The 11,201-nt window shown below is 43.0% G+C and overlaps 1 protein-coding gene across 1 annotated transcript in view; it reads left to right on the plus strand.

Moving 5' to 3' along the window:
• Positions 1-1,011: 1,011 nt before the first annotated feature.
• The window catches only part of EHBP1 (EH domain binding protein 1), a 210,696-nt gene continuing 200,506 nt past the window's right edge, over positions 1,012-11,201 (plus strand). Inside the window, exon 1 of the mRNA XM_017726681.1 lies at positions 1,012-1,425. Within this exon, the coding sequence (XP_017582170.1) occupies positions 1,322-1,425 (104 nt within the window). The 5' untranslated portion in view covers positions 1,012-1,321. The remainder of the gene's footprint in view (positions 1,426-11,201) is intronic.

Raw genomic sequence — 11,201 nt, forward strand, 5'->3', positions numbered from 1 at the left:
GCCCTCCCGCCCCCCCCCTCGCTCCCTGCCGGTGGCGTTTTAATTTTTAAACCGCTCCGGCTCCCGGCCAAGGGCGGGGGGCGCTGCCCCGGCGGGCTGGGCGCGGAGGTGACACGGACTGCTGAGGCGGAGCGGGGCGCTCCTCGCCCCGGGGCTCCGTGGGGACCCCCTTCCCGGGGGCGATTCTACTTCAGGTAGCCTCCTCGCCAGCTTTGATGCCATCCTGCCCTGACTTCTCGCCGGCTGCGGCTAGCTTGTGCTTCCCCATATTCCTAATGAAGAGGCTCTTTTCCCCACACCCAGCGGAGATGCTGCTTTCCTTTCGAGGGAGGAAACCCACCTGGGTTTCTCCTCTCCCTTTTCACGTCCCTGATGATCATTTCTTGGTGCAGGATGGAGAGACATTTCCATTTCAATATGATGCAGCGAGGAAGATGGGGGATCCTGGGTAGCTTGGACTCGGGAAATGCCCCTTCCTTTCTCGTCCTCCTCCTCACCCTGGCACAAGCATTTGAGCAGCAAGACTCCCTTTCTGTCTTCTTGGCTGATCCTTCTCCTTACACAGAGAAATGAAAGCGGGAGGTGTGTTAGAGGAAACAACTGTTACACCTTTTGTCATCAAGACAAAGAACTTCATCTCCCCGTGTCCCTCCCTCTGGGTGCATATTGGCAGCACCTCAGCCGCTTCGCATTGCTTCCCGGAGATGCTTCATAAGGATTCGGTGTGGCCCTGACCTGCCCTTTTTTGTTGTTGTTGCCAATTATGATGCTTCTGATAATAGGATATGTTGATATGTTTCTGAACAGTCTCGTGGTTTGAATTCCTGAAATTGCTGCAGTATTCTTATTTATTTATTTAAGTGGTGGTGGGGGGGGAGGCTGTGTGTGGATGACAACAGGAAGGGGGTATGTTCTTGTAGTTGTTTGAAATGTACGAGATCACGTGCAGTTGCAGCACTTAGTATGAAGTGCATTAACCAATGCTTTCTCTCCCTGTCTTATTTGTCTTCCAGTCCTGCAGTCTTCCCTTCATCTACTGTGTGAAGAATGATGATTCCATGAGAGAACTTCCTTTCCATTACCTGTCTACTGCTACTGCATGCTGCTCCTGGCCAGTGATGAGCCATTCCGCTAGACTGGGATTTACCCTGAGGAGGGGAGAGGCAGAATATGAATTGTAGACATCCCGTCAAGTTCCTCACACACTCTTTTTACTGTGTCTGTATATAAATCTGCTAGTATCAAGCACACACGCTCTTTGAAACCTACATTGGTATTCACACAGCTTCTGCTGTCTAAGAGGACTGTATTTCTCACCATCATGGCTTCAGTTTGGAAAAGACTGCAGCGTGTTGGGAAACATGCATCCAAGTTCCAGTTTGTGGCCTCTTACCAGGAATTGATGGTTGAGTGCACAAAAAAATGGTAAGAAGCGGCTCATGTTGCTGTAAAAATGATGGAGTAAGTTGCTGGTGCTGAAATAGGAAGGATGTTGCTCATTGTATATTGTTTGGTATGTGCATTGCTCTTCCATCCCCTTCCCTTCTATTGCCAGCCCATTGCAGAAGCAGCTGCATGAGCTGCTTGTCTTTCTCAGTGGGTGCAGGCTTTGCTGCATGGTTACCCTGGACCTGCTGGTTTTGGTCTGTGCTATTGATTTTCTAGGCTGGTGGTGTTTTTACCTTGCAGAGGAGGGTATGTTTGTTAGCTCGCATCTGTGACTTTGTGTGGTTTTGGTTGTCGGTTTTGGGTTTTTGGTGTTGTTTGGGTTTTTTTTTTACGTATTTCCCATGAGCTATTTTCCAACTGCCAATTCAACTTGGTTGTGCTGAGTGTTACCTACTGACGCTCATGTTGCTTGTTGGTGGCATTGGAGATCAGTCCTGGGCATGGTGGTCATGGGATAATGTGGGTTGGATGCCCGTTTTGATTTTTGACTTCCTTACCTGAAGAGATCATGTTTCTCCTTCTTCTTTTCCTTTATCCTTTCCATCTTTTAACAGGAAGGGGCAAGAGGCAGGTCCTTGGGAATTGCCTTAAGGTATTTGTTTAGTCAGACAAGAATTTTGTGTGGTGGTGGTCCAGTTGGATGGCTTTGGAACTGACTAGACAGCAGTTAATGGTGTGGGTCTGGCACATCATCTTTCCTGTGCAAAGTGAGCTTAAATAAATCTGCTAGGCAAGACTAGAAGCAGCTTTTAAATAGTCAGGGAAAGATCTCCATTATATAAATAACTGCTGTTTTATATGTTTGGAATATTGATGTTACTGACATAATTCCTCACGTTAGTGTGTACTTGTAGTGTCAGGGGATGAAGAAAATACATTCCAGACCTTGTGGACCAAGATGTTCAAATTGCCTTGTAATAAACTGCAGCCTCCTTTCTAATACTTGGCCTTTCTTCTTGTTGGCAAGTTTGGCACTTGCATTGGCTGCTTTCACTGGTTATGAGTAATTGCCTCTACAAATTTAAATTCTATCTTGTGGAGTAGGAAATCTCTGTCAAATGTGCTAGAAGGCTGTGCACTGCTCTGTCTTAAAGGAACACTGTCAGATTAAACGTTTTGGATTTTTTTAGCAAGCTTTCTTCATGCCTAGAATGTTTAAGACACGGAATTGTTTTGGAAGTTGAACTTGCTTTCACAGAGTAAATAACAAATGGAAATGTTGTAGAAGTTGAAAGAGGCTGTCCTGATTATCCCATGGGATCTACTGTCCCAAAGAGGCCAAGGAGTTTTGCACAGTAATTTTGGTTGATCAGTTTTATTTTAGCAGTTGGGTTTCTTATTATGTTCTGTTTGCATTAACTTGGCTGTTTTAGGTTTCATTTTCATTTTGATTCACTTGTTGCTGAGAATTTGCAGAATGCTTCAGCACTAAACGATAAATCCTGCAGGGGAATGTTTGCATTGGAATTGCATCTAACTTTTCCTTGGTTTAAGAAAAAATCATACACAAAAGTTCTCTTGTGAAGTATCTTGTTATTTTAGAAACAGGTAGCTTATTGGTTAATCATAACTGAGAGTGACCACCTAGCAAAATGTCTGTGTCTGCAGTAGTGAGAGAGCCATTTAAAACCTCAGACATGCAGCTATTTTTTTGCAAAAAGGACATCCTTCTGAACTTCATTTTATATTCTTGAGTTTAAATGCAGGCAAGATCAGTGCTTGTGTTGGTTATGACAAAGGAACAGTATGGTGGTGAAATGTGGATGAATTGTAGGAAAAATCACAATAGGGGAGAACATAACTCACAAAGTCCTTTGATTGTAAGCTTTTTGATTCTGCTTCCTGTTATTTCAAGAACCTTAACAAAAATGTTCTTTACGCACACAACCTAAAATACGATATTTCTGCCATAATCAAACTTCCTAAGTCAAAATTCTATAGAAACAAAGGGTTAAATATTTATGTATTCTGAGAGCCTTCAACTAAGTCTCTCCATAACTTTGGAGAAGATACCGTTTCTGTGCATGCTGACAGGAGAAACAGCATGCTGTTTCTGAGCCTTGTCTCTGAGCTTGGCCCATGTGAGAACGAAACAGAAGAAATTAACTCCATATGCTGATCTTGCTGAAAGCACTCAATATATATTAAGTGTCTGTGCTGTAGTCTGTAGTTTGTTTGATTGAAATGTAGTAAGCAGTAAGTTATTTTAATGTACTGGCATTTTAACAATGCAGTGTTTCTGGAGGAAAAGAATACTTCATTCATATTTTAAAATAAATGACAACACAGTCATAAACACACTGGAACTGAGAAGTGTCTGTGAGCAAGGACTGTGCATGACCAAAACAGGCTGTGTGCCTCTTTGTGAACTGCTATCTTCTGTTAGGTTTGCATTTGTATGACTCTTCAGAAAACGACTTGTGTGTTAGAATATTTTTGTATTGATGGTGTATGGTTTGCAAGGTTGGGTGAATTTCTGGTTGGCTTTAATACTCTTTGTTTCCTCTGGACTTGTATTGATTGGAGTTGCTTTTTTTTTTTTTTTTTTTTTTGGTTGGTTGGTTGGTCTGGTTATTCTCTTTGTTTCCTCTGGACTTGTTTTGATTGGGGTTGCTTTTTTTTTTTTTTTTTTTTTGGTTGGTTGGTTGGTCTGGTTTGGTTTTTAAACTTAGCATTTAAAATAGCTCCTGCTCTTTTTTTGCTGGAGTTCTCCTGGCACTGTGGGAAGTTGTCACTGCTGTGGTGTTGCTGCTTCACTTTTTTATGGGATGATCTCTACGTACAGCAGCATTTGGCCAGATTAGGCTGAAACCTTTCCTTGCTTTTTCTGCTGTCTATAATTTCTGTCCTGAATAATGGTTACAGGCAACCACTCTCAAATGATTGCTTCTCATTGGTGGTGTGTTTGGGGGAGATAGGTCGTGATGGAGTGTCCAGTGTTGTCACTGTTCCTTATTTTTCAGATAATTAACAAGACTGAGTCACTTCTGTGGCATTCTGGCAGCTCCCACTGACCCAGACCTAATTATTGTGGCTGCTCAGTACCTTTGAAAAATTGAACAGTTGGTTTATTTAGAACCTTTCATTAAAAATAAATAAATAAACGATGTAGTCTTGGTCTTTAATATGGATTAATGAGTCCTGCTACTGTGAAAACTTAGTACTTTGCATTAATCATATAAGCAGTTGATTTTTTTTGAAAGGTGCTTGCTTGAAAGTGCTGGAGTGTGTCATTCTCCATTTACCCTTGGACTAAGCTGGGGCAGCTCAGGATTTTCCACACAGCCTCACCAGTGAACTGCAGCCCTGGCCTGAAAGGACCACGTGTGATACGAGAGAGTTAATTCAGTGCTTATCCTCTGCGCAGAGTCACTGAATAAAACCATAAATCAGTCTCATTCATTTTGCTTAGGCATCTAAAGAAACAGCTGTATTTCCTGCTCTCTGCTGTCAGAGGAGAGGGTTGCTGTGTGGGGCAGGAGTGTGCTGGGCATCCCTGGCAGGTGTAATGCTGTGACTTCTGCAGGGGACCCAGTCCAGTTGCCTGAACATTGGTGTCAGGCCCTGTTTGGGATGCCTTTGTGTTTACTGCCAGTCCCAGCTGCCAGTTTGGAGAAGCCCAGGTCTCCTGTTGATCCTGGTTCAAACTGCTAGCCCAGCATGAATCTCTTGTGTACCCTGGGGCTTCCCAGCTGCTGGAGGCTTCTGTTCAGGCAACTGAGTCAAGGCTTGTCCGAGATACAGGCTCAGCAGAGGAGGAAACTTCTCCTTTGGACCACAGATCAGTTCTGGTACTTGGACCTGAAGCTCTGATAGCAGTTTTATAGAGCTGCTGAAACATCTACTGCTGAACACACGAGCTCTTTAGGGTGGCTTTTTTGTTTCCTTATTGTTGTGTGATATCTCACAAGTCAAGGACTCAACAGAGGCTTCAAATGTAATATTCACTGGTTTCCACAGAGAATGGCTGAAGTCAGAGAGTTGAGGTTGCCAAGTTCCTAACTTGTCATTGTTCATTGGATGCTTTTATGAGCAAGAAAGCTGCTCACCTGAACATAGGTGCTAACTGCTTACAAAGGCTGGAAAAGAGTAGACATCAAGGCTTTTACATGGGATTTGTGTTCAGGAGTTGCTTTAGAGATAAATATGTTATTTTTGTACAATGTGTGTAATGTCTGTCATCTACATGAACTGCTTTGCTTTTAAATCCTGCTTAAAAGTACAGTGAGCCATTGCAACAAGCCATGATGTTCTAAAAGGGTTAAACTTATGTTCAGAAGCTTTAACTGAAGACAGGCTTCATGTCTATGAGGCAAGTTGCCTATTTTTATATTGATTAGGTATGGTCTGAAGCAAGTTCTCTCTTTTTAAATACACATATTTCTCTTTTGGAAAGGAAGTAAGGCTTAATCTTTTTTTTTTTTTTTCTTTTTTCTTTTTTTTTTTCAAAAGGCTTTAGCCATCTGTTTTCCTCTTCTATTGTAGTTTCATAACTGGATGCTGAAGGAATCTTAAGATTTGGCATGCATTGTGCATGGGAGAGAAATGAGCTTTTTGAGATTCCACGGTTCACACTGATCTGCTTGCCTTCTGCTTGCTGCTTTCCAGCAAACCCGTCAGTGCTGAAGGCCACCAGAAGAACTGGGCTTAACTGGTTGCTGTAGAATCCTTGGTTGCCTGCAATGGGGTCAGGCTGTCACATTGCTCAATTAATTTTCTTGCGTTGCCCAGTTGTTAGAGGGGATTTCGTGAGTACCTAATTGCTTTTAACTATAAAGGATGATCCTATTGAATCTCTTTGAATTAGTTTTGCTGTGCTCTGTGCTGTTGTGTCATTGGCTTCCTCTGCAGAGTTTTTGATCAGATTGGGGTGTTGGTGATACAGGTGTACTGTAACATGTACAACCTGTGCAAGGAGAGCACCATGCAATTTCTCCTGTGTTTTATCTTCTGTTCTTCTCAATGAAATTGTACTCTGTCCTTATACGTTTTATTGAGTTCTGATTCCGCACTAAATAATCTCCATTTGCAAATGCACTTCAGCATTTTCTTTGCCATTCATTTCTGATTTTGACTGAGGATTTTTTGAGGGCTTAAATTTACTTCAAACATACTCTTTCCAAATAATCACCACCAGCTGCCTTACAGCTGTCTTCCTCCTTTCTTTCTGTAGTCAATTAAAACACACTTACTGTCCACACATAAAAGCAATTCTCCTCTGTCACTTTGCATCGCTCTTCTTTGTATCAAAAAGAAAATCCTTCTTTGCAGAAACATAGATTTGCTCCTATGGACTCTCTGCTGACTTCTGTCAGTAGGTTGTCTACCAATCCCAGCTGCTTAATGCCAGCTGCTTTCCTTCCCTACCTTGCCAAGCTTCCCTCCTAACCCCTTTTACAGCCTCGGGTCTGTTCTTCGACCACAAGTTAGGGATTTCTCATCAAAATTGCTGGCTGCATATTGGAAACAAAGAAATTTGGGTAGGAAAAGTACAGGTGTATGTGAAGTCTTTCTTGCTGCTGCCCTTTTAGGTTGTCAGTGCTGCATGCTTAAACTCATTTTCTATTTGCAGCAATGTTTTGAGAGTGCTTGTGACTCTGTGTCCAGTTGCTAAAAGACTGCATTGATAGATGCAGGCACAAAGTTTAGTGTCTGTAGGATAGAAAGATTCGGCATAAATACTTGTTCTGAATTCTGTTTGTCTCTGAGAGACAGATTTCTTTTCAGCAGTTCCTTGACATTGTTTCCTGTCCTAGCAGTAACAAAAATAATTAGCAAAAGCAGAAAACATTCGATTATATCCGGGTGTAGATAAATTTCATTTTAATGGTCAAGAGTGGTGAAGATGTCTCCTTGAATGAATAAAATACACTAACTTGTGTTCTAACACAGCTTTATTTTTTGAGAGAGAAGCTGTGTGTGTGCATAACTTCCTCACGGAGCTTTTGGAACAAATAAAACCTTGCTCTGTTCCTGCAGGCACTGTGGTGCACACATGCAGTGAAGAACGTGTACTGTTCATTTGAACCCAGTGGACTTGAACTGCAATAAAGATTTAAAATTTTTTCTTAGGATTGGATCCTTGTGAATACTCTTTTCAGCTCTTTGTGCTATGAGGTTAAATAAAATGAAATATTATGACATTGTGTAGGCCTCATATGAGCTGAGTCTGCCATCTCTTAGACTGCTCAGGCTGTATAGTGCCAGTCTGTTGCTTCAATTAGTTTTTAATTGGTTGGAGAGAGCTGAAGTCCCTTTCACAGTTTAGTGTGAATAAGGAGAGGAGGAGGAGGAGGCTGGTAAGGTTGACTAAGTCTGAGGAAACTCTTCTTCTAAAACAAACCCTTCAGTTATGGTAGTAAAAGCATTCTGCTTGGGTGGCTTTCTGAGAATATGGGGGCGGGTGTGTGTGTGTGTTTATTTACTTCTAAAAGCTTTCCCGGTTTACTCTAAGGAGAGTGTGTGAAGTGTGTGTTTGTTTCCCTTGCCCCTCTCTCTCCTTTTGCTCCTTGGTGTAGAAGCTGGCCCTGACAGGCTGTTTGCTACCTTGTGGGACGCTCCTGAGCTATCCTCTGCACAAAGTCTGTCTTGTGTGTCCTGGGCTGGACTCTGAAACACAGGAACTGTGCAGATGAACTTTTGTTCCTTATTTTAAGATATGCGCAGAGCAGTAGGGTAAATAAAGCTGTCCTTGTTTTCTTCCTCTTGTCTTTATTTGAAAAATGTCTTTCTGCTGCGTACAGTTTCTGTAAGTGCACCAGAGCCTCTCGTCTGGAAGCTGTGTGTTTTGGCAGCTGAGGTACAGGGTAGCTGTGGCTTTTGGCACCTGGAGAGGCATTGCAGGGATTTGGGAACTGTGGGTTAAGCACGAGCTAAAATTAGCAGAACCATAACTAACATTGCTGTTGTCTAAGGCTCTGACTCATGAGGTTTTCTGGATTCAAGAGTGGAGCTGGATGTCACTGTCCCTAAGTAGCAGTCGCGTTCTGCCCTGAAGCAGAGGCAGGGTGTCAGTAATGCTGCGGGGTTCGTCAGTATTAAGTGCCATCAACTTCAGCTCCCATTTGTGAGGCGAGTGTGAACTGCAGCAGTTGAGGAGCAGGCACACCTCCCTTATGCTGCCCTGATGCAATGGGGAGGAAAATCTGCCAGAGCGGTGAGATGAGCCACAGCTGCAGGCAAGAGCATCTTAGAGTGCTTCAGCTAAATCACCCAGATCCTGAGTCAGTGCCCTGTGCTGTCACTGTAGGGCTTCAAAGTGCACAAGCTTTTGAGATGAATCAGAAGTGCATGCCCTTCTGAACTACAGTTTCTAGCTGCTTGCAAACCTGTAAAGATGAGCAGTGTAGAAGTAATTCTTTGCCTGTTGAGGCTCTCTTTGTAGTGGAGAGTCATTGGGGGTTCTTTTTGTTTCTAATTTATTATTATTTGAGGAGACTTTCTTGAGGATTACTCCAAAGCTATGGCCAGGCTCTGCAGCTGCTAACTGTCTGCAGCTGCTGAGCTGCAGTTTCTGTGGCTCTGTGTATTTATTTTAGCACAAACTGGTTTCGGGTTTTATTTCATGTGCACGCTCCTGCAGTCCTTCTGTGGGCTTTGTTTTGGGTGAGCTGCTGTATCAGCTTAACAGCACGCAAGCAGATCTGACCTTTCATTTCTAATGGATCTGTTTTGAAAAATGACTTTGGTGCTGACCAAACATCACAAAGGCAAAATAACTTCTGCTTACAGGAAGAACTGAATTAAAGCAATCCAGGGTATTTTAAGACTCTCATATCACATGAGTTTTGGCTCCTATATTACTGCCACTCATTTCCTGTGTGCCGCCTCCACAAGCACCTGTAATGAGCAGTCACCCTTCATATTCAGTGGCTTCTTTTCTCACCCAAGAAGTGCTGTTTGCTGCCTTGGTGCTGTAGGACGGGTCAGAGCTGTCTGGCGCTGCTGGATGGGTGGCACTGGCTGTTGCGGTGGGAGATGTGGATTCCGATGGGTGTGCAGCTTTGCTGGGAGCATGTATTCATCTCCTCCTGTTGGGACAAGCCCCATCACCTTTTGCCTAGGCTAGGCAGACAAAAGACATTCCCAAAGTCAGCTCTTCCATTAGGTATGTTGCTGCCTGATGCCCTAGGATGATAGCTGTCCTGACCTTTCTTTAGGGCTAAGATTGATGCAGTGATGCCTCCCTCTGCTTTTACATCCAGTGTCATAAACTAACTTTCCCCTCCCAGCTGTGTTTGGGGAGAGTATTTGCATAGCCAGTACTGTTAATACGAAAAGCTGTATTGAATGAAGTAACTGGAGAATCTGGATCATTGAATCCAGTTGGCAGCACATTGTACTCTGCCACTCAGCAAGTACTGTGAATTTCCTTGACTTTCAGTGTCTGTTCATTGAGTAAATTCTGACTCCCTTTGTTTATGTCAGTACATAGGAAGAGATTTAAAAGAACAAAAAAGAGCTGTCAGAGCTTCTCTTTTCCAGCAAAGATCTAACTCAGATCTGTAAGTTTCCAAACCAACCTGTTGCTGATTTATCTTTGGTTTATTAGCAGAGGATTTAACCTTGACAGCTCCTGGTGACACCTGACATAGCTCTGGAGTTTCATCTCTGGCCGTGCTGACAGGTGGGCAAATCTATTTGGCTGTGTTTTCTAGCTGTACCTGTCTTTTATCTAGTTGTGTCTCTTGGAAAACTTAGTGGTTTGTCATTTCCTGTAGGTAACTTGAGCAATAGTTGTATAAAGCTGTGAAATATTTCAAGAGAACAAGATCTTTAAACTTCTTTTTCTCTTCAAGAGCAGATCTTAACTGGATAGATTCTTGGAATAAGTGTCTCTTGAGTGAGAGAATTCCCCTTGCATTCCTTCATCTTTGACATATAAGAAAATTTTAAGAATGAGAAAGGCCTGACCCATTTTTTACCACTTCCTGTCATTCCACAAAAATTGAAAGAATTTATAACAGTGTTACTTGGTTTTAAGGCATATTTAGGATGGCTTTTGTTTACTGTTAACACTTTTTGAAAAATACTTTCAAAAAATACAACAGTGTTTTCACCCCCACCCCACTTCCCCCCCCCCCTTTTTTTGGGATTTGTGCATGTGGAACAGGGAATTGTGGGTCGTAAGCTCTGCTTTTATTTTTTTGTTTGTTGGTGGGTTTTTTTTGTCTTTACTGCTAAAATTGTTTCTTTCTTCCCTGTAGATGGCTACTCTGAGCTCCAGTGTCTACTTACTGTTCAGGATACCGAGACAGACAATCTTAAAGCAGCAAAGGAGTTATTTCCTTTTCCATAGATTTCTTTTTTCCCCCATACTAAATGGGATTTTATTTTTAAAAATTTTTAACTGAAAGATCACCAAGAGTAATCTTAACACCCTGAATTCTCATAGCCACTGATGTAATCAAGGGATGTTTTGATGGAGGATTGAGAAAGTGTGTGGTCACCCATAGTGCTAGAATTATAATCATGCAGTGCTTGAGACATGGTGCCTCCTTTAGTTTGTGACTGTAAGACTGTCCTGTCGACTGGGGGGTGGAGGGGAAAAAGACTACTCTGCTTTCCTGCCCCCACACATCCTTCCCTCTTTCCTGGGGTAAATGCTGTGCCAGCTGAAAGCCTGCAGCTGCTGCCAGGAGAATGCTGGAGCAGGGCCCTACGGAGAGCTCGGTGTGAGGGAATTGCCCCTGACACATCACCTGCTACCTGGGGGCTGTGGCAGGCCCCCCTGCCACCGAGACTCTGTGAGA

This window comes from Corvus brachyrhynchos, unplaced genomic scaffold (assembly GCF_000691975.1).
Source record: "Corvus brachyrhynchos isolate BGI_N302 unplaced genomic scaffold, ASM69197v1 scaffold312, whole genome shotgun sequence".
NCBI lineage: Eukaryota > Metazoa > Chordata > Aves > Passeriformes > Corvidae > Corvus > Corvus brachyrhynchos.